This window comes from Argopecten irradians, chromosome 6 (assembly GCF_041381155.1).
Source record: "Argopecten irradians isolate NY chromosome 6, Ai_NY, whole genome shotgun sequence".
Lineage (NCBI taxonomy): Eukaryota > Metazoa > Mollusca > Bivalvia > Pectinida > Pectinidae > Argopecten > Argopecten irradians.
In genome coordinates this window covers 22,214,062-22,238,883 of record NC_091139.1, presented here as the reverse complement: position 1 = coordinate 22,238,883, position 24,822 = coordinate 22,214,062, and the positions used below count along the sequence as shown (strand labels likewise).

General features: G+C 37.1%; 2 protein-coding genes across 3 annotated transcripts in view; one reads left to right on the top strand and one right to left on the bottom strand.

The window, feature by feature from the left end:
* Positions 1–24,822, top strand: part of LOC138325338 (small ribosomal subunit protein uS10) — a 104,727-nt gene that overhangs the window by 31,536 nt on the left and 48,369 nt on the right. The window lies entirely within an intron of this gene.
* Positions 1–24,822, bottom strand: part of LOC138325335 (uncharacterized) — a 39,028-nt gene that overhangs the window by 2,050 nt on the left and 12,156 nt on the right. The window contains exons 2-20 of one of the 2 annotated variants that reach the window (XM_069270921.1): positions 18,487–18,604; positions 18,019–18,213; positions 17,094–17,224; positions 16,450–16,558; positions 15,945–16,105; positions 15,303–15,425; positions 14,900–15,011; positions 14,545–14,726; positions 13,823–13,927; positions 13,386–13,472; positions 8,617–8,740; positions 7,915–8,088; positions 5,160–5,381; positions 4,670–4,785; positions 3,729–3,795; positions 1,585–1,821; positions 1,003–1,245; positions 458–697; positions 87–158 (exon numbers count right to left, since the gene is read on the bottom strand). In XM_069270921.1, the coding sequence (XP_069127022.1) occupies positions 87–158; positions 458–697; positions 1,003–1,245; positions 1,585–1,821; positions 3,729–3,795; positions 4,670–4,785; positions 5,160–5,381; positions 7,915–8,088; positions 8,617–8,740; positions 13,386–13,472; positions 13,823–13,927; positions 14,545–14,726; positions 14,900–15,011; positions 15,303–15,425; positions 15,945–16,105; positions 16,450–16,558; positions 17,094–17,224; positions 18,019–18,213; positions 18,487–18,604 (2,818 nt within the window). Of the gene's footprint in view, positions 1–86; positions 159–457; positions 698–1,002; positions 1,246–1,584; positions 1,822–2,613; positions 2,681–3,728; positions 3,796–4,669; positions 4,786–5,159; positions 5,382–7,914; positions 8,089–8,616; positions 8,741–13,385; positions 13,473–13,822; positions 13,928–14,544; positions 14,727–14,899; positions 15,012–15,302; positions 15,426–15,944; positions 16,106–16,449; positions 16,559–17,093; positions 17,225–18,018; positions 18,214–18,486; positions 18,605–24,822 lie in introns of both variants that reach the window. The other variant, XM_069270920.1, reaches the window with a different exon arrangement.

Below are 24,822 nucleotides of genomic sequence, written 5' to 3'. Positions count from 1 at the left end.
TCAAATTTCCCGCCCAGCTAGGACATATATATCTTTAATGATATAATACATTAAGTACGCCGTCTTGGGTAGTACTCAATACGCACCTCCGCTGTATCCCGACGGAGCTGGCGCCTTCACCGGTGCTGTATAGACTTTCCCGTTAGGAAAGTACTTCCCTGCGTAACATAAAGAAAATTGATCCCATTTCTCACATAATGGTTATTGTATGTATTTACTTGCCAATTACATTATGATTTTCTTTTAAATCGGATTAGGTAAGCAAGCACTGATAATTATCGTCATAGAATATTGCCATGTTACATACCGACACTACACAATGGTTTAGAAAATAGACATGTATATATATACCCTCGGTTGTCATATATCTGAATTGCAGAATCATGGGACTGTAAAATTATTTTGTGTATCGCAAATTAATAATTTACTTGTGTATACTAATGCACACTACACTTACTCGAGTATATATCACAATAAGCACTGGCCTGAACCGTAGACTGTCCAGCAGAGCTCAGAGAAACCCCACTAAGCCGACACTCCGTGTAGTTTCCGCAATATGAGAATGTGGCACAACCTGAGGCTTCTTGGTCCACACAAGCTTTGGCACATTCCGCAAGAGAAAGCCCAGTGATGACCCTATCATCGACCATCTTCATCAGTTTTCTCTTGTAATGCTGGAAATCGTCGATATATTGTCCTAAAATAAATAATACGGTATGATTTCGTCAAAACCGTCATCTCAAAAACACATTTTGAATTTCTTCTCAAGTTCTACCGGTGCTATTTGGTTGACACTTAGTGTACTTTGATTCTTGACATTTACAGTTGACCAGCAGTGTTTCAATAAAATAAAAACAATCCGTTTTGAATATTGAAATAAAATGTGTACATCATACGCTTTATCTCGTGAGAGCTCTACTTTAATTTCCTGTAATGTGACGTTTATATCACCATAGAAAGTTGTAAAAAGCATTTACTACTAATCTGTTATCATTCACTTACTTGAATAATGGTCACACTGTGGGGAAACTTTTATTCCAGATTTTGGCACATCTAGGACATGAACTTTTCCAATGAAGCATGTGCCTATTTCATCACAATAGTCGAAAGACTTGCAAGGGAACTCATGGTAGTCGACGCACAATTTAGCACACTCGTTAACATCGTATATACCCTGGTATATTACTGGGGACGAAGATAGAACAGTGGTTCCCTTCTGCATGTTGAATTTGGATGTGTAGTCACCTGGAACAAACATGGATTATCATAAGATATGTTATATACAGGTGAACGTAGATACTCACGAATAAATCAAGAAATTCGACAACACGCTCCATTGAACAAGGTAATTTTTCTATAGATTTGTTTTAATATTACTTCGCATTATCTTTGGGAGAGGTCTGAGGATGTTTTTTTGTACGAGAGTATACTTCGTTCAAATTCGAATTATCATATCGGGTTAAACGTTTAGTGCATATGTCTTAATATGATATAACACGTGACCACACCTCGACATAAGATAATGCCTTGGTTTTATTTCGTATAGTAAAGCCAACGTTCTCCATTTGAAGACGTCCCACTTACGAATGTAAAGATCAATTCCGTTATTATTTTGAATCTTCTTTGGATCATCGTCAGGGTGGAAGTGAGATAAAAAGCAGCGTCCGGTTTTCCATTCATACTCGAAAGAATTACACACAAAAACTTCTTCTGCAACACAAGCAGCCCCGCAGTCGTCCACAGACAGGCCCGTTTCGATGTCGTCATCATAATTAGGTACGTACTTGTTATGCATGGCTCTGAAGTGTTGTAGGGTACCAGCTGGTCAGAAAACAGTAGACAAGAAATGTAAAGTCTCGTTGATAAATGGAGCATAGCTATGAGAATTCTATTTTTATGAAATATTCCGCCTAATATACAGTTGCTTGGCTCGTGTAATATTTTGCATGTCACTATATATATAGTGTTATATATAATCTGGAGCGCTGTTGATTGGCTGAAAATTAATTGTAACGTCATTTACTTTGACCTCAGTATTCGATAACGTGGAAAAATGTCAACCTCCACAGGTATTTTGCATTTTGACGATGGTGATATGAAATGAACTCTCATTATCCTACAATATTTTTACCGATAGGCCTAGTGAATTGTTTTATTTCTCGGGTCCATACATGATAAAGAACACCATACTAGTACATCGAATATGGTTCATATTACCAACCATTGATAACGAAATAATAGATTACATTTTTTTCCCACTCATAATATGAAAAAGACAATATTGCATTTGTGTTCCTATTCCGAATTTGCATATTACAGAGTTATCTGCACTTACGGATAGGTATTGATTGTGACGTCATGTGTTTGGGAACGCAACGTCATACGTTTCGGAGAAAACGACGTGAATTGCGCTCACAAAATAATGACGTAACAATCGATACCTACCCGCAAGGGAGCTAACTCTGCAATATGCAAAGACGGAATGTATTGTTAGAAATTCGGTATGTGATATTTAGGATAATATGATAGGGAACTATTCAAAGTTTCAAATGCCAGGTTGAATACATGGAGAACAATACAGTGATTGGCTTTTACGCCAGTTTGAATACCTACTTGAAGATGGGTCTCGTTGGCCTCCCAAAGAAACACTAGATGTGATGTCTGACGCTTTATAAGCTACCTAGAAATAATGCAAATCATGTGAATGAAAACAAATGTTTAATCAGACAAAGAGTGCTATAAAATATTTCAACGTCTACGTACGCTTTATTATCTATATATCATGACATATATGGTATGTGATGATTGTTAAGCGGTAATTATAAAAAAAATAGTTTTTAAATATTTACATTTTCACTTCGCTCCGCCTCATTGAAACTAGTAAACTCCGATCACTTCATTTCCCAATGAAGATGCTTGGTCACGCGCTGACCTCTGACCGGCGTGAGAATACATTTTGACATTGTTTACATTTTAACCTACAGAGCTCTGTAGTTTTACGCCGCTTCAGTTTTGAATGAACTTTCTGGGATGTGGCCTATCGCTGTACATTTAGAAACACAGACAGAAATGTTTGATAAAGTGATATTAGAAATTGTTAGTAATATGATATATTACAGATATTTTACACGTATTTTGAAGAAACGATGACTAGGCTCAAGCCCCGGAAAATGCTGAACCATATGGCTACTGAGCGCAGCGATGTTCATCACTCATCAAAGTAGGCATAAATTATCGAACGCAAATAGTTTAGGATAATGTGTACAATATATAGATCTATATGCGGAACGGTGACATACATGTAAGCTTAGAAACGATAGATTCCATAAAAAATACTGCTGATTTCAAATAACGACTATTACATTTTTTACTCTCATAATATGAAAAAGACAATATTGCATTTGTGTTCCTATTCCGGATTTGCATATTACAGAGTTATCTGCACTTCCGGGTAGGTATTCATTGTGACGTCATGTGTTTGGGAGCGCAACGTCATACGTTTCGGAGAAAACGACGTGAATTGCGCTCACAAAATAATGACGTAACAACCGATACCTACTCGCAAGGGAGCTAACTCTGCAATATGGAAAGATGGAATATATTGTTAGAAATTCGGTATGTGATATTTAGGATAATATGATAAAAGGAACTATTCAAAGTTTCAAATGCCAGTTGAATACACGGAGAACAATACAGTGATTGGCTTTTACGCCAGTTTGAATACCTACTTGAAGATGGGTCTCGTTGGCCTCCTAAAGAAACACTAGATGTGATGTCTGACGCTTTATAAGCTACCTAGAAATAATGCAAATCATGTGAATGAAAACAAATGTTTAATCAGACAAAGAGTGCTATAAAATATTTCAACGTCTACGTACGCTTTATTATCTATATATCATGACATATATGGTAATGTGATGATTGTTAAGCGGTAATAATAATAAAAAAATCGTTTTTAAGTAAACGAAGTTTCGTCGTAATATACTAAATACTGAGGATGTCATTTTTAATATACTTTTTCCTAGACGATTACATCCTCGATATTCCAGGGTTTCCGATCACTTACGATCTCTACAGCCCTGGACTATCTTATAGTAAAACTGGAGGCAACAGAACAAAACTGGTAATTTAGTCCTTTGATGTACACCAAAAGAGCCGTATAACGGTACACTGTGGTTGACTGTGTGGCTTTGAAGTTGGACGTCGCTCTCTCTGTAGTCTTCAAATGAAATCTTTACTGGTCTGTGATTGGTCAAATGTTTTCCGCTGAACTGCCTTCAATTTCACTATGAGATAGTCCAGGGGTATAGAGATCGTAAGTGATCGGAACCCCTGGAGTATCGAGGATGAGATGATTACCGATAGAACTGAACTAATATTGACTTTAGATCTCCTTCTACTGTCGTTAGAATCACTGACCTATATTGACAGATACTAATAGGTAGGCTTTTATTCCGTCTTTGCATATTACAGAGTTAGCTCCCTTGCGGGTAGGTCTCAAATGATACGTCATTATTTTGTGAGTGCAATTCATGTCGTTTTTTTCCGAAAAGTATGACGTTACGTTCGCAAATACTTGATGTCAAAAACAATCAATACCTACCCGCAAAGGCAGATAACTCTAACATGCAAATACAAAATATATTTGATGTGGTTTAAGTGGACTTACTGTTGCCGTATCGTACTGTATATTCAGTACAAACAATCCACGGACTACGGCGTTTCTGAGCTTCTCCCAAACTGTCTGTAAATCTGGCTCGGGGCGGAAAGCAGAACCAAGTGTCCCTGTGGTGACCCAAGAAATTCAAGTCAATAGTCACAGTCATACCGCATATCACATACATGTAGCATGTGGATATAACTCAGGTATACGCGTTTGGATATAACTCAGGTATACGCGTTTTGAAATAGTAAAATGTTATTTTATGTTTTACTTAAAAAAAAGTTTCCTTTTATAGATTTCTATGAACTCTAAACCTTCCACACAAATAAGTATTTCGGTTTATATTTAGAGGAAACGGTATTCAATTACGATAAAAAAAATCCCACTTGAGCGCATATATATACTATGCTTTCTTACATGCACGTATATAAGTGACCAATTAAAGAAGTTCAAGTATATTGCGTATATTATGCATAATACAAGTTAATAACTGTACTTGAATAATGATCACACGATCCTCCAGTCCCTACAAGAGTTCCGTCCTCTGTGTGGCTCCTACTAAGCGTGCACACCTGTGACTGCGGGCAATAGTCGAAGCTGTTACACGTGAAGTTGCTGGTGACACAGTAGTCAGCACAATCACTGGCCAGTGATACGTAACTTATAGTCTTGTCGTTGTGGTACTGCAACACCTTCCCTTGGATTTTTCTGAACTTAGCTGGATGGTAAAGACAACGTATAAACAAACTCATGGACATAGATATGGTATTATTCACTGTAGTCGAAATGTAGTCCGTTAAATCTGCCCATATTATTAGGCTTTTACTTTTTTGTCCTATATATGTACATTTTTTATTAATGGTATAATATAGAAGGGTTTGACGGACTAGCCTGTCTATATTATTTTCATCCTCGATATTCCAGGGCTTCCGATCACTTACGATCTCTACACCCCTGGACTATCTCATAGTGAAATTGAAGGCAGCTCAACGGAAAACATTTGACCAATCACAGGTTAGCAAATATTTCATTTGAAGACTACAGAGAGAGTGACGCCTGACATCAAAGCCACAGAGTAAAGCACAGTGTACTGTTATACAGTTCTTTTGATGTACATCAAATGACTAAGTTACCTGTTCTATTCTGTTGCCTCCAGTTTTACTATGAGATAGTCCAGGGGTGTAAAGATCGTAAGTGATCGGAACCCCTGGAATATCGAGGATGTATTATTTTAGGCTTTTAAATTTTGTATGAATTCTGGATATAGCGATCATCGATGCGAGATAACTTGTTGAAGAAAGTGACCTAGTTGTGATCAAGAGATGGCGAATGATAGTGTTTATGAGAAATAGAGTATTAGTTAATAAAAATAGCGAATGGCGATATGAATAAGTAAAAGCATAGCGAAAGGCATCCTCGATACTCCAGGGTTTACTTACGATCTCTACACCCCTAGACTATCTCATAGTTACATTGGAGGCAACAGAACAGAACTTCAAAAGAGCCGTATAACGGACGGTACGCTGTGGTTGGCTTGGAGTATCGAGGATGAGCGAAAGCAAATGGCAGTATTAGTGAGCAAGTATATTAGCTTCCCAAAAAGCTAAGTGGGCTACGCGGAAGCTTAACCCTTTGATTGGACAGAATATGGAATAAAACAATGATATGACGATATTGATTTGCAATTTTAATTGTTGTTGAAAGGCATTTTATAATTTGTGAGCTTGTGTTAGTACAAGGTAGTCAGTCTAGTACAGACGAACAGTTTTAATATTATTTTTGCTTCCAACAAAATAAAAAGAGTTTTATGCAGAGATTGCTAATTGCCGTTTTCATTCCGCTTTTATTATGTACTGTCATTTGTTTCGTGTCTCGTTAATTAGCATCAACGCATTGTCTGATTATCATTGTTACACGATGGTGATCTAAATTAAATAAGAAATATAAAAGTAATGTCTCGAACAAAGTATACTAATACAGATATATTTGTTCCATTTGTAAATGGAACCAGGTTTCATTTAAAATGCCCGATTTATTTCTATAAAATACTTATAAGAATACTTTTACCACGAATGCTTGTTCTACACTGAAATCTGTACGGATGCAAGCGCTGTGCGACCATGCTTTATCAGAAAGATGGCGTCCGAATCAGGTCTGTTTCCTTATTTTTTTTGATATTACTTCAAATAAAAAGCGATGCTTGTTCAAGCATTCTTACTACACGGCTATCCTGCAAGATGTCGTAAATTGCTTATGAAACTAAATGCATTTATTGCCACATTATATTTATTATGAAAAATCATTGGAAATTATTAAATGGCCGATATTTTGCTGCAAAATTCGCCAAACTATAACAGCCATTCAGTTTTTCAGAAGAGATATACCATGGAAGCTTGTTCTTTACTAAAATTGCGATAGATATAAACCCTTCGTGACCACGATTTATCAGGAAGATGGCGCCAAAATCCCGGGACATATTCAGGTCTGTTTCCGTCATTAGTTTTTTAATTTTACTTCAACAGGCAATGCTTGTAACACACCGAACATCCGTCTGATTCAAGCGTTCTTGCTACATGGCTATCCTGCAAGATGGCGTGATTTGCATACGATTCTAACTGCTACGCCTCAAGCGGCGTAGCAACAAATAATGGATGACAGTAATGTATCAGTGAATTACAAATAGCGAATGACGGTATTAGTGAATAACAAATAACGAATTGCGGTTTTAACTAAGAAAAACACAAACAAGTAGCAAATAGGAAGTGTTTTCATCCGTATAAACTATACTTTTCTGTGATATTAAACTCACTGTTAGTTGAAAACTACAAAAGTCATTCAGTCATTCAATATAGTACTTTGCATTATAAAATTGAATTTGGTAATTGAAAATAGTCATTTGCATTTTATGATGTTATTGTGTTTTGTCAACAAAAAGATACATTGTAGTCCCACATACCCCAATATTTCCCCATTGTAAAACTTCTATATATTTGTGATATTAAGTAGATAATCAAGTTGTTATGCTTCTACTGCCAACTTCAAATGGCAAAATGTTCAGGAAATCGTTAAATTAAGCCATGGTAAGTTTGAGGCATCTGTCATAATTCTACATAAAAACATCATGAGTTGTCTGCTTTACCATGACACTACATTCTTAGAAGAGTTTCTCATTACATGTAAATTTGTTTTACATTAGTCAATTGGTTTATTTATTAACAGAAACAAAGGGAGTCTATCATGTCCAGACTTACAAATAGATGGCGCTTTCTCTAGTAACGTTCCAACAAAGAACGCCTGATCGTATTCCATCTGAAAGTCCACACCTTGGACCCTTAGAGGTGACACTCCAGTCGCCTCTGATACAAGAGTGATGGATTGAAATAGGAACACTTCCCGATACACACGGACCTTGGCATCAAACGTTCCTGTAAGTATTCAAGAACATACCATTTAAATATCTCTTAGAAGCAACTTTAATTGTTAGAGGTTCCCCAACTGATTTCGGTTTGCTAGTAAAGGTACACAAAATCCAATGAAAATGTCCACCCTAATCCTACACATAAGATAACATTATACGTTCAATATTGATATAGACTTCATATTGAAGTCGATAAATATGATTAAGATATCAAATTTAACTAATTTGAGGATAATCAATCGTTTGATAACATCTGTGAAAACGTTTAATACCAGTTTAAGGTAAACTGTCCATAGGCCATAGTGATCTGTATTTCTATAATGACAGCCTTTTGTCAGTCGTTATGCTTTGTGAATTAGTTTTTTATTTTGAACTGGATACATTGAGTAAACATAAATGATGAGAGTTTCTATTTCAAATGTAAGGTATTTTATATCAGTTAATAGGCAGTTTTGTAAAGTTAACAAATTTATACTTGACATATTTTCAGTGAATGAAATGTGGCAATAGGTATGTTTTATCAATTTTACGTTACCTGGGAATGTTATTTTAAAGGGTGTTTTATCGTCGATATCAAAGCAGGTACGGATATCAAATTTGGTGAGCTCCGGGTGTTCTTGTGAAAAGTCATAAATGTTATATCTAGCACTGTACGGTATCTGAAATAAAGAATAACTCAAATAACACATTGAAAATTAATCGATAGGGTATATCAAAATTCCATGATGCAGCATAGGTATCTTAGTTTCATTTTGAGTGATTTTGCAGACAATGTTGAATCTTACCCCGGAGACAGTGATACCCAGAAAATGTAGAATCTTACCCCGGAAACAGTGATATCCAGACAATGTAGAACCTTACCCCGGAGACAGTGATACCCAGAAAATGTAGAACCTTACCCCGGAGAAAGTGATATCCAGACAATGTAGAATTTTACCCCGGAGACAGTGATACCCAGACAATGTAGAATTTTACCCCGGGGACAGTGATACCCAGACAATGTAGAATTTTACCCCGGAGACAGTGATATCCAGACAATGTAGAATCTTACCCCGGAGACAGTGATACCCAGACAATGTAGAATTTTACCCCGGAGACAGTGATATCCAGACAATGTTTAATCTTACCCCGGAGACAGTGATACCCAGACAATGTAGAACCTTACCCCTGAGACAGTGATATCGAGACAATGTTTAATCTTACCCCGGAGACAGTGATACCCAGACAATGTAGAACCTTACCCCTGAGACAGTGATACCCAGACAATGTAGAACCTTACCCCTGAGACAGTGATACCCAGACAATGTAGAATCTAACCCCAGAGACAGTGATACCCAGACAATGTAGAACCTTACCCCGGAGACAGTGATACCCAGACAATGTAGAACCTTACCCCTGAGACAGTGATATCCAGACAATGTAGAACCTTACCCCGGAGACAGTGATACCCAGGCAAATTAGAACCTTACCCCTGAGACTGTAATACCCAGACAATGTAGAACCTTACCCCTGAGACAGTGATACCCAGACAATGTAGAATCTAACCCCAGAGACAGTGATACCCAGACAATGTAGAACCTTACCCCGGAGACAGTGATACACAGACAATGTAGAATCTTACCCCGGAGACAGTGATATCCAGACAATGTAGAACCTTACCCAGGAGACAGTGATACCTAGACAATGTAGAATCTTACCCCGGAGACAGTGATACCCAGACAATGTAGAATCTTACCCCGGAGACAGTGATAACAGACAATGTAGAACCTTACCCCGGAGACAGTGATACCCAGACAATGTTTAATCTTACCCCGGAGACAGTGATATCCAGACAATGTAGAATCTTACCCCGGAGACACTGATATCCAGACAATGTAGAATCTTACCCCTGAGACTGTAATACCCAGACAATGTAGAACCTTACCCCTGAGACAGTGATACCCAGACAATGTAGAATCTAACCCCAGAGACAGTGAGACCCAGACAATGTAGAACCTTACCCCGGAGACAGTGATACACAGACAATGAAGAATCTTACCCCGGAGATAGTGATATCCAGACAATGTAGAACCTTACCCAGGAGACAGTGATACCCAGACAATGTAGAATCTTACCCCGGAGACAGTGATATCCAGACAATGTAGAATTTTACCCCGGAGACAGTGATATCCAGATAATGTAGAACCTTACTCCGGGACAGAGATACCAAGACATTGTAGAATCTTACCACGGAGACAGTGATACCCAGATAATGTAGAACCTTACCCCGGGGACAGTGATATCCAGACAATGTAGAATCTTACCCCGGAGACAGTGATATCGAGACAATGTTTAATCTTACCCCGGAGACAGTGATACCCAGACAATGTAGAACCTTACCCCTGAGACAGTGATATCCAGACAATGTAGAACCTTACCCCGGAGACAGTGATACCCAGACAAATTAGAACCTTACCCCTGAGACTGTGATATCCAGACAATGTAGAACCTTACCCCTGAGACAGTGATACCCAGACAATGTAGAATCTAACCCCAGAGACAGTGATACCCAGACAATGTAGAACCTTACCCCGGAGACAGTGATACACAGACAATGTAGAATCTTACCCCGGAGACAGTGATATCCAGACAATGTAGAACCTTACCCAGGAGACAGTGATACCTAGACAATGTAGAATCTTACCCCGGAGACAGTGATACCCAGACAATGTAGAATCTTACCCCGGAGACAGTGATAACAGACAATGTAGAACCTTACCCCGGAGACAGTGATACCCAGACAATGTTTAATCTTACCCCGGAGACAGTGATATCCAGACAATGTAGAATCTTACCCCGGAGACACTGATATCCAGACAATGTAGAATCTTACCCCTGAGACTGTAATACCCAGACAATGTAGAACCTTACCCCTGAGACAGTGATACCCAGACAATGTAGAATCTTACCCCAGAGACAGTGATACCCAGACAATGTAGAACCTTACCCCGGAGACAGTGATACACAGACAATGTAGAATCTTACCCCGGAGACAGTGATATCCAGACAATGTAGAACCTTACCCAGGAGACAGTGATACCTAGACAATGTAGAATCTTACCCCGGAGACAGTGATACCCAGACAATGTAGAATCTTACCCCGGAGACAGTGATAACAGACAATGTAGAACCTTACCCCGGAGACAGTGATACCAAGACAATGTTTAATCTTACCCCGGAGACAGTGATATCCAGACAATGTAGAATCTAACCCCGGAGACACTGATATCCAGACAATGTAGAATCTTACCCCTGAGACTGTAATACCCAGACATTGTAGAACCTTACCCCTGAGACAGTGATACCCAGAAAATGTAGAACCTTACCCCGGAGACAGTGATATCCAGACAATGTAGAACCTTACCCCGGAGACAGTGATATCCAGACAATGTAGAATCATACCCCGGAGACACTGATATCCAGATAATGTAGAATCTTACCCCGTAGATAGTGATACCCAGACAATGTAGAATCTTACACCGGAGACAGTGATATCCAGACAATGTAGAATCTTACCCCTGAGACAGTGATACCCAGACAATGTAGAATCTAACCCCGGAGACAGTGATACCCAGACAATGTAGAACCTTACCCCGGAGACAGTGATACACAGACAATGTAGAATCTTACCCCGGAGACAGTGATATCCAGACAATGTAGAACCTTACCCCGGAGACACTGATACCCAGACAATGTAGAACCTTACCCCGGAGACAGTGATACCCAGACAATGTTTAATCTTACCCCGGAGACAGTGATACCCAGACAATGTAGAATCTTACCCCGGAGACAGTGATATCCGGACAATGTAAAATCTTTACCCGGAGAAAGTGATACCCAGACAATGTAGAATCTTACCCCGGAGACAGTGATATCCAGACAATGTAGAACCTTACCCCGGAGACACTGATATCCAGACAATGTAGAATCTTACCCCGGAGACAGTGATACCCAGACAATGTAGAATCTTACCCCGGAGACAGTGATACCCAGACAATGTAGAATCTTACCCCGGAGACACTGATATCCAGACAATGTAGAATCTTACCCCGGAGACAGTGATACCCAGACAATGTAGAATCTTACCCCGGAGACAGTGATACCCAGACAATGTAGAATCTTACCCCGGAGACAGTGATATCCGGACAATGTAAAATCTTTACCCCGGAGACAGTGATATCCAGACAATGTAGAATCTTACCCCGGAGACAGTGATACCCAGACAATGTAGAATTTTACCCCGGAGACAGTGATACCCAGACAATGTAGAATCTTACCCCGGAGACAGTGATACACAGACAATGTAGAATCTTACCCCGGAGACACTGATATCCAGACAATGTAGAACCTTACCCCGGAGAAAGTGATACCCAGACAATGTAGAACCTTACCCCGGAGAAAGTGATACCCAGATAATGTAGAATCTTACCCCTGAGACAGTGATACCCAGACAATGTAGAATCTTACCCCGGAGACAGTAATATCCAGACAATGTAGAACCGTACCCCGGAGACAGTGATGCCCAGACAATGCAGAATCTTACCCCGGAGACAGTGATATCCAGACAATGTAAAATCTTTACCCGGAGAAAGTGATACCCAGACAATGTAGAATCTTACCCCGGAGACAGTGATATCCAGACAATGTAGAACCTCACCCCGGAGACAGTGATACCCAGACAATGCAGAATCTTACCCCGGAGACAGTGATATCCAGACAATGTAGAATCTTACCCCGGAGACAGTGATACCCAGACAATGTAGAATCTTACCCCGGAGACAGTGATATCCAGACAATGTAGAACCTCACCCCGGAGACAGTGATACCCAGACAATGCAGAATCTTACCCCGGAGACAGTGATATCCAGACAATGTAGAATCTTACCCCGGAGACAGTGATATCCAGACAATGTAGAATCTTACCCCGGAGACAGTGATATCCAGACAATGTAAAATCTTTACCCGGAGAAAGTGATATTCAGATAATGTAGAACCTTACCCCGGAGACAGTGATACCCAGACAATGCAGAATCTTACCCCGGAGACAGTGATATCCAGACAATGTAGAATCTTACCCCGGAGACAGTGATACTCAGACAATGTAGAATCTTACCCCGGAGACAGTGATATCCAGACAATGTAGAATCTTACCCCGGAGACAGTGATACACAGACAATGTAGAATCTTACCCCGGAGACAGTGATATCCAGACAATGTAGAATCTTACTCCGGAGACAGTGATACCCAGATAATGTAGAACCTTACCCCGGAGACAGTGATATCCAGTCGAATCGGGATGTCTGTATCCTTCTGGTCAATGTTTCCCTCATTATTCTTTTCCGTGTAAGATTTCTGTCAATTAATATGTAACGTTAACAATGAAATGTTGATTTCAATCGATTCTTAGTACTAATATAATTACTCCCAATAAAGTAAGTATCAATAGCTTCGAAGCGATCATAATCTATCTGTATGGATTGGGTTTTCTAATCTCGTTTATAGAAAACAAAATGTGACCTCCAAGATATCATTCTTGAAAACGATTGAATACAAAGTTGAATACATCACATTTTGAATGATTGTATGAAGTCACAAACACCAGAAGATATGACTTATCGTATGCAAATCATTATTTCGAAATCATTTTCAAAACACTAACATACTATAGCATAAAAAATAAACCACAAAAGTGAGTTACTTACTGCCAAGAAGAAAAACTGGAATGTTGCATTCAGAGTTAGTCCTCCCAACTTAAAGTCATTGCGTTTAGATATGAAAACATCGCAGACCATATCTCTTGCGAACCTCTGAAAGGCAGAGTAATACAGACTCTCTTCAAGACGGTATCAAATCTGAACGCTTGTAGAACAATATATCAATGCAAACGTGAAAACTAGCCATATGTCTATTGTTACATATTTCTAATGACACTAATTATTAATGTACTTCTTTGCCTGTAAACAAGTGTAAAGTCTAAAAATGGCATGTGTGTCAAAAGTTTAAATGTATATACGTATATAAAAAGTCGCCATCAATCTTTAGTCAGATTTTTCTGAAGTTATTAAAGCATTGATACTGATGTCACTATTTTTTTAACCTAATCGGGGTATGAAAGAAGCTTGTTTTGCAAACTGTGTGAATCCGCGTAGCAGGCAATAGTATATACTTAGCAGGTTCAATAAGCGGAGGTTTTACCAATATTGTTTCGCGATAAGTACATGTTAGCTACTGACTAAGAACACTCTATTCATCTTTTAAGATTTTCTTCACATATTTTTTTCGTAAAATATAATCATATCAAACATATAACAAACTGGAATTGAAATAGAGAACAGACATCGTCGTTATAAAATAGTTTATAGTAATTTGTCAGCATAAGCTGTAAGGATTTCGTTAACAACAACTTCAGTTTGCTTACACCTACCTGACCTTCAAAGGTATAAGAATTGTCCAGGTAAAAAAGCTGCCCTGGGGATTTCATCTGCAGGACGAATGACGGCTTCCCGCTTAGTGATGTTGTAACATTAATGCTGGCGTCAAAAGACGTGTTTGTAATGGGGGTAATTGTGCAGTTACCCATCGTCTTGTCCATATTATAAGAAATACCTTTAAAGAGTTGTTAATAATCAATGATTTAGGGAGGCTATTGTACTATATCGCTATACATACGAAATATGTGACATGGTATACATTTTAGACAGATTTCTTATTTTCTTCATTTGCATTTCTTTTCAAAGAATAATTATCTAATAAATCAATAAATAAAATTCACCACTGACCGGTGTTGAAATCGTGGATTTCACTGGCCGCGTCTGTATTGTAGTATGGTGGAGTGTTGGGCTGAGGCCGGTAATCGTAACGTACCAGTTTGTACAGATCGTCATACCAAACCTAAACGATCACAAGTTATTACAGAGAGTACTCGTAAATCAAATCGTGCTCATGAACTCCGGTTTTACAGAGAGTAAACATGCTCATGAATTATAACAGTTACAAAAAGATCGTTAAAAGTCATCTTGCAGATGGCTTCGGAATCTCAAAAATAGTAAGTTTGCCATCGCATCCACGTCTGATGTCTATCAATGATTTTCTGGCGAATTTTATTATAACTGACACTGAAATAATTCCGCAAACTTATTATTGCACTCTATATTATAACCATTGTATGTATTGAGTACTTACGTCAGCCTCTGTAATGGCGTTATTGATAGGGGCTACGATCTCCTCCCTGTAAATGTAGGCCCCTTTTAAAGACGGAACAGGCCTTGTCTGCTTTCTCCCCGGACAAACCACTCCAGGGGGTGTCTGTCAAAAAAGTTAATGACCTTGTCGCAATCATTTAGTGAATTCGTCTTACAGTTATACAACGCAACTCATGCAAAATAATTGTTTGATAAAGTAAAGTTACCTTAGAAACGATGCAGAAGTGATTATATTACAAGGGACACTAAAGCTGTTACCTCCTTCAAAGACCCTTCGATGTTTTGGGGTAAACTATTTACTCGAAATAAACTACAAATAACTACAATGTGAACTTATGGCGGAGAAAGCCAAAAAAAAACTATTTAACCCGCCTTCTATCGTTTCTAAAATGGAATCTAAGTGTAATTGCTCTAATGTACAGTTCTGATTTTGAAGATAGCTGTAGTAGAAAGAAAATTCTTGGAATATACCATAAACCACAAAATATCATACTAACTATAAACGAGGTTCACTTGGTATAAACAAATATCAGGCAAAAGCTTGAGTAGTGACTATTTTTCACTGATGGAAATGACCAAACTTTTGATAAATACTGTGGTTATCTATCGTAAGAATATTCACCAGAAATACGTCGCTGGTAGCGTCGATCTCCACTCGGAAGTTCACATAATCATAGTAATGGTGAAATGGTACATATACAGTATCGGACATTTTCTGTGATCCCTTCACCTCTGCACGAACAGGTATCTGTGGCCATCCAGCTGGGTTGACCCACTGCTGAGCTGCGAGAGGACAAAGTAGTATCATCAAATACCGATGTAGGTCTTAATAATTTAATGAAAAACTAGAAACAACACCAATATAATGCTAATAACTGGGATTTAATCTGTAAATGTACACATGATTACGAAAACATTTACATATCAAATTAGTACTTATGTTTTATTGAAACTATTTTCTTCAAGAAACAGTCAATGATGCTTGGGACTGGATGTAGTACCTACTTTGAGATAGCTTTTATCCGTTTGAGAATAAGTACAAATACCAGTATTGCCAGATCAACACAATTACGTATTGTCACCTCTAATTTCTAGATATGAAAAAATGCAACGTATTTGACTCATACTTGTGAAGTAGTAATCTAGAGTAAAAGTTGCGTTGAGTGCATTCCACGTCGTACAGGTTCTCCAGTGATCGCATTGTACGCCGCGAATGGCGGTACGTCCCATATATATCTATAAAATAACAACAGTCAAATTATATCGTATTTAAATTGGTTCGCTATCACATGTACTTAAAGGGATCAAATTAGAGTGCACGAGAAAACATATGTGAAAATAAAATTAAACAATATATAAATGTATAAACACCGAAACGACAAACAAATAGTTATATGTAAACAATCGTCTGTTTTATAATAAAATCAATTAAAAGGAATTATCTATTTTCCGGGACACTTGCCATCATAGTGACCGCCCATCTTTCACACAGAGTCATCTCTCCTTCCGATTGTACAACAATGATGGACTAAGTTTAAAACGACAACTTTACTATTCGCGAATTAAGTGATATTTATCCCTAAAGTAGCGATTCGCAAATTCTTGGTATAAAAGACAATTTATAAATTATGCCCCCGGTGACAGTATATAAGCCCTCGGGAAATACTACACATTCGGGTAAATAAACGTTCATATCGCACTACCACTGGACCACAAATGCCTAGTATTAAATGATGTTATTGCCACTCTTTTCGTGTTGTTTTTGTTTTACCTGGTTTTGTTGTAGGAAATGGAGAACCCCAGTTGTTGTGAACACGTGGATCTTACCACCATTAACGTTATTTCCGAACAAGATGTTATTGTTGTCGTTTGTTAAGTTGTCGACCTTACAGGACCCATCAGCTGAAAAACAGTAAAGACGTTCATTTTCATGTTTCATATAGATTTACACAGATTTCAATATACATTGTATTCACTTAACATGGACTTCAACTATTAATGTCGCCTTGAAAGTTTTTCTTTACAGTACATAAGGGACAACAAAATATTGATGTTATGTGGTAATGAAATACCACTATAGGTTTAAAAATTTGATTGATGTATGTAATCGAGAAGGATTTTACGATGTCCAGTGGAAAGTGTTAACATAATGTTTAATGAACGTATGAAAATCTTAGTTGTCATTATAGAATTAGGAGCTTGACATTCTGTCAATAATATATAGCATAAATATATAAAAATACTCATACATGTATATTCTATATAAAACACGAAATATACATATATAAATATACAATAGATGGGTATTTTTTTATATATTTATACTATTAGGCTATATACATTATTGACAGATCGTCAAGCTTCTTTGGTAAAGAATCTGCATCTGTTGCAAGCAAAGGTGCACACATTTTATTTAATCAAAATATTATAATAAACATGTCTTGGTAATACTCTCCGATATATTGTTTCCAAGACAGTCACGCCGTCAGATTATTTTTTAGTCTGCAAATGTCCGTGTCTGCCTTTGGTTGGCACTACATGTTGTTATATCAAGCTATAACAAATCTGTTTATCCAGTTTGGTAAAATAAAGGTATTCAAGACCGAATGCCCCATAAGATATGTAAAAGAGCTGGTCTTTGGCGAAGTCAAGTATTAGTACATTTAAGATAATTGTTTAAATGGTGAATGTCTTACGATAAGCGTAAAAGAGCTGGTCGTTTGCGTAGTCAAAGATGAGTTTGAACTGCTCTCCAGCCTTGTACATAGTAAGGGTGGCCTTATTATTGTTTCCATCGTAGTATTCCTCCGCCGATACTGTGTAGTTTTTGTCTTGTATGGTCGCCTCGATCCTCGTCTGGAATGTCTGCGGCAATTGTGGGAATGGCGGATCTGTTGTTATATAGGTAGATACAAAGGTGTGACAGAGAGAAAAAAGACAAACAAGATAAAAACATTCAAATGTAGAGACACTTTGTACAGTTATTGTATATTTTTGTATTGAAAATGGCATCTAGTTTAAAAAGTGAATATAAATGATGAAACTATTCAAAATATTCTATGGATATAAGACATATAGAGAGGGGGCGAGCGACGCATGAATGCATACAGAGAAAAAGGAATGGTTGGGTGGATAAATTGATGTGAAATAGAACCAATAAATACCGTTCGGTCCTGGTGTAACGCCTGTTGTAGGCGTACAGTAAGGTGCCTGACTAAAAACACTTGCACTAAGGCCGAGACAAACCACAGTCAATACCCAATTTGAAACACCCGTGTGAACCTGTAAAATAATGGTATAATACATTCAATATTGCTGTGTAAATTGTAATGCAAAAAAGAATTACATTGCAATAAAAAGAAAGTATGCATGGTATTACAGTGACATGAGTATTCTAATTCAGAGACTATTGGAGGACATTCATCTCACAAAATATAACAACAATTTATATAACAGATTTCTCATTGGTAGGTTTTTAGACCACCATCATAAGATTTTGCGCTATTTAAATCGCCTTTCGTTCATGGTCCTTCGTCCGTCCGCTAACAGTTCTCGTTAACGCTATTTCTAAAGGGAAGTACTGAACTAATCTATCGGAGATTTCATTTGTAGGTTTCACTAGGACCCTAGGTGTGCATATTGCATTTTGCGACCGGTCGGTCAACAAGATGGCCTACAGGCCAGCATCTTGAATTTTGATTTGTTTGTTATACTATTTCTCGGGAAGTTCTGAAGGGAGCTGATTGCAACTTCGCTAGCAAAGGGTATTAGTCCAATTCTCTTTCTACTACCCTTGGTATATCTCACTTCAGAACAGGTGATCCCGCACTGCGCCACCTGCTGGATCACCGCAGTTATGCCCCTTTCATTACGTAATAAGCAACCAATCAAAAAGCTCGTATCATTGTTGTATGGATGAAAAAATGGCAGCGCCCTATGAAACACGTGTGTTGTTTGCAACAGATTCAAAATACCAAAGATGAACATGTGTGTGAGTCATTTGTTTATTAGTAAGTTCGGACACCAGTTTTTGTGTTTCATGCAGAAGTTCTGCAATGTCCAATTTTGTAACGAGATCGCAGTATATCTTTTAATTGTTTAATTTGTGAAACATAAACCACGCACGTACTTTCCAATCTGTTTGGAGAGCAACGTCTCCAAGACGTTCATTTAGCTGGTATAAAACATCTAATTGATTAAATAGATAGTAATAAAACTTCGCTAGGAGTTGATGTTGACAGGCATGACATGCCTGATGCCTCATTATACAAATGTAGGTCACTATACTATCGCTTCAGTTCAGTTTTGTTGACATATCAAAGCTGCGTTTTCATTGGTCGCCTGAACCTAGCCGCATCCAATCAGAATCTGAAAACAAAAATACATGTTCTAAAGTGAGATATGCCAAGGGTAGTAGAAAGAGAATCGGACTTAATACCCTTGGCTAGCGAAGTTGATTTGATTGAGGTATTGTCACTTTCCGCCTGTCACGACATAGGACACCCACACTTCTTGCTCGAACTGAAAATACACTATAGGAAACATGTCATATGACGTATTATGTCCATGTCCAAAATAGTTTGCCAAATATATTTTGACATATTTATTTGTGATTTTATTTATTTGAAATCATATTTAATTCAAAATATCTATTTGATATGACAAAATTTCTGTTGCTTGTCAAAATCAAAACAACAGCCAGTCCTGGTAGTGAACTTTGAACCTTCAGCACACGGTGCCACGTATCAACCATCTGAGCTACACAAACTTGATACTTTCATCTGCTCTGACATACGCAGTCTGGATGATATTGAATTAAAGTATTTTATCAATAACGTTTTTCTCATTTTTCGGCATGAGGGCATCAGTCGACCACTTTTTGGGAATAATATTAAAGTTGTATTTTACTATGGTGAATAAGATGAGCCCTAGTATTAAGTCCTCTGATGCACACTATGTAAAAAGTGGATTTTAATACGGCAAAGCAAAACCCCCATCAAAAGTCACAAAGAGCGCGATGATGCAACTTTGTGCTTTTAACAAACTACTTTCCCCCAATAAGCTCATTCATATATAAGATGTGATGTTTGTGTATTCAGAAACTTAAACATTGATATCTATATTTTTGGATTTGTAAAGCAACCAAGGCTACTTTTAGGTGGAAACGAGCCGATATGGGCCGTACCTTTTTGACAACAAGATGGTCGAAAGGTAGCCATCTTGAATTTCGATAGTAGAGATTTGTTACTGCGTTTTCTTAAAAAGTGTGAAAGTGATCATTGAAATTTATATGTCTGTTTCGCTTTGTCCCTTAAGATTGCCAATTCCATTTTGAAAAGGAAACAGTATGGCTGATAAGCAGCCATCATGGAATTTGTCACTTTTTCAGAAAGTACTGAAAATGTCTAGTTTCTTCGATTAAACTTGTAGGTTTTTTAGAGCTTGGTCCCAAATTCTGCATATTCATGTCCAAGCAAAACAGGATATGGCGGACAGTGACCATATTGAATTTGACAGTTGGAGTAACTATCTGTTAAGCAATTTAATGTGAGCAAACTTAATGTGAAATGTCCCTTTATGTAATCAATACTTGAAGGAAGAGGGAAAGAAAAGAAAGCAGAGAAAGAGCATTCTTTCCATTTTCAAACATATATCTTTATTGGGTGGGCACCAAGATCCCTCTGAAATGTCTTGTTCCCCTTCCGTTCCAAAACCACCCACATAAGAAAATGTTGATAGTGAAGAGATGGAAAAATTCCTGGAATAACATGGTTTATATTTAATGTTTATATCAAAAATTTAGATACAACGTATGAATATGACGAAGAAAGTAACTATTGAATTATATGACTATTCAATTATCAGAATATATCAAAATATATCCGCAAGATTTTGAAAGCATAATTATCATTATTAATACTTCAAGGTTCTACAGTATGAACATGGAAGGTTTTAAGGAACGACAAAAAACGTGTGTACATTCTCTCACACATCTCATTATATATATACGAAAATGGTATTAGGATAAAGTATAACAGTAAAATGGTATAAAGATAAAATACAATCGTACAATGGTATTAAGATAAAATACAATAGTAAAATGATATTAAGATAAAATATAGTGTAAATATTACCCGGTTTCCTATCTACACAATGATTCCAGTAGTGATTTTGTCAATATGGCATTCAGAGGTGAATCATTGATTCTATATTCCTTTCACGAAAAGAACAATTATGTGAATCAAGTACTTATATTGCATTTGTTTATCCTAAAGCTGTTATATACATAAACGGGTTATCACTACAAAGTAAACTTTTTATATGGTTGTATTTTCGTCTGGTTTAGTGGAAGGTGGTAATATATGTGATAAGTTACATTTTCCTTTCAACATAATTACTTCTATATACATGTATGTATGTATACAACGACTTATCCTATCTCGTCTGGAACATCTGCTTTATGATGAGGAGATACTGTTTTTGATGTGACGGTTTCCTGGTATGAAGCTGTGTTCATAGACATGTCCACTGGGTTCACGAACGTAAAACAAGACTCCGGGTTCTGGGTAGGTAACTAACGAATGGTGGTTTTTATAACGCCATCGGTTGCTGGGAAAAGATGTTTAAGAACTTATTAAAGATGTTTAACTGTCCCACGACCTAATTAATATGGAATGTAGTAAAAGTATTTCCAGGGACTTACATACAATTTACAATTATCTTTATCCATATTGTAGCCACTTCTCTTTGTTAAAGGTACCAACCGACACTAGCTCTATTATATAACACAATGATAACTATATATTAGAGATATAGAGACTAGAGATTTAGTTTGTCATACCTCGGTACCAACCATTTTTGTGCATTGTCTAGTAACCAAAACAAAATGAAATATCTGCAATTTTTTTCCCCGGTGCACTTTAACAGTGAAGCAGTTTATTCTTGCATCATAATATTTATCAGGTTAAGTTCAAACACAACATAACCGTTCTCCTCATTTATATAACATAGGTCTCTCAAAAGTTTCACTTAACAAGCTCTATGTCAGATTTTACTTTGGTGCGCTTGAAAACGTTATTGAAGAAAGAATAAATTCTCCACAATCAACATCACTCAGTATACATAGAATGATATTTGGTTTAGTTGTATGGGATAAAACAACAATTCTGTTTGATATTTAGTTTACACAAGTTATAAGTGCCGGTTTGTATCATCAACTGCACCGACATATCTATATGATAGCGACGAGATAGCAGTTTTATCAATGAGATATTCGTGTCGCGAGTTGGTCCCATTGGGAGATAACGTATGTACAAATCTGTACCGGTCAGGTATGGGGACTAACAGCAGCCTACATAATACTACGTCTGTTAAATAGTACATATACACAGTGTACATGTTTTGTAATATGATCACCACACGAAATAATACTAGTGTTCCTGAAAATCAAGACATTGTCAATTAATCACTTTGGATGAGGTAAATAAGAGGATGGAACAACCTCAAAAACTTTAATATGCTGGATTGTCATCACGCATCAGATGTGATTAGGGTGTAATTACAAAGGTATTAGAAATTTATGCAAATACCACTTTTCAATTTAAAAAACAACCTGATCCATTAGATAGTTTAGATTAAAAAATTCATAAAAGCAATCGATCACTTTATATCTTTTACTACGTGACGTATTGTTGTTTTCCAATTTGTATATATATGTTCATTTTTGGTTTTTTTTTCTCTAAAACTGTAATGGAACATTTAAAGATGCTCCACCGCCAACAGAGCATAAATTATATTCATCATTTGAACACCAATTGGTATTTAATCGTGTATATATACGTCTAATGAGCACAAAAAATAACATGAAATAATCTAGTTTGCCTTTGGTGCATGCGCAATCAGTACTTCATTCCATATAGGATATAGTGTCACGGATTTTTTTCGGGATGCAATAAAAATTTTTTTATATTTTTAACTTGAACTGAAGAGAAATACTTAATCGTCTGCTCCTGTTTTTGATAGAGAAAAAAATACCATTTGTCAGCTGTGGGGCATCTTTAACGATTATTGCTATATTTTATTCAATAAATCTAATAAACATAAACAATTAAGTAATTATCATAACTTACACCTAAATTACAAAAATACATTTTGAGCATCCTCGATCTCCAGGATTTTTCTAATGTTATTTTTTGAGATGTAAGTTATGTTATCTTAATTAACAATCATATCGGAAAGGAAATAGCTATGCGTTAGTACCACTTGGATAGTTCGCAAAGAAATACGAATATTGACTCAAGGTTAACAACTGTTCTACAAGAGAGTCGTCAACAAGTACCTATTGTTGATGTACAATATACCAGGTATTACATAATATCGAATAGCATTGCGTTATAGTAGCAAATGGCATCCTTGTAACTCATATTATGACAAAGAAATGTAATTGTAACAAGCTTACAGTAAGTGATGCAAGCAACACACGTCCCCTACCGTCAATTACATTTTCTGATTTATGGCAAGTTACCATTGCTTAGTTATATGCTATAATTGTATGAATTTTGAACACGTTCTGTCAGTTATTGTCCGTAAACGAAAATTTGTGAAACAGACTATTTTTAGTAGCCGTGAACTTTGTAGGTGACCTTTTGATTCCGAATTCAACCCCAAGCTATTTTTTTCTCCTATATTACCATTGTATGAAGTTTGAACAAATTATGTTGATTTGTTTCAAGTTATCATTCGGAAACAAAAATTTGTGAAACAATCTATTTTTAATTTGACCCCAAGGTCAATCCCGAGCTGTATTTGCTCATATGCTACCATTGTGTGAAGTTTGATCAAAATCCGTTGATTTTTTTCTTAAGCTATCGTCTTGAAAGGATTCTTTTAGACAATCTATTTTAGTAACAGATGAGTTAAGTTAACCAAATCGAGGTAATGCAAATGAAGAAAAGTCATACAAACCAAACATCGTCAAACATCAGTTTAGGCTTTAACATAGTGCATTATAGATTATCTGTATTATTCCATTGATCAACGCAGATTTTAAACAACGACGTACTTTTCTTTCAACATTCTTTTAATTGCTATCGAACCACGAGACGTTTTTTACGGGAATATGAATCAGGTAGTTACAAACATAAAGAAAATACGTTAAACAATTCCCCTAATCATTACATTACAGTATCCCCATAACCATTACATAACACTATCCCCCTAACCATTACATAACACTATCCCCCTAACCATTACATAACACTATCCCCTAATCATTACATCAACAAAATGTGTGACTGGACGTCGACATGGTTAATGAGCCTAAACACAGACAAATGTAAATTCTTGGAAATTGGAAACAATCTGGGAAACCACAATTACACCCTTACAACACAAGGCAACACGACTACTATCTCTCGAGTAACCATGGAAAAGGATCTAGGAGTCACTATTGACAACCAACTCAAATTCACAGCACAATGTAATGCAGCAGCCTTAAAAGC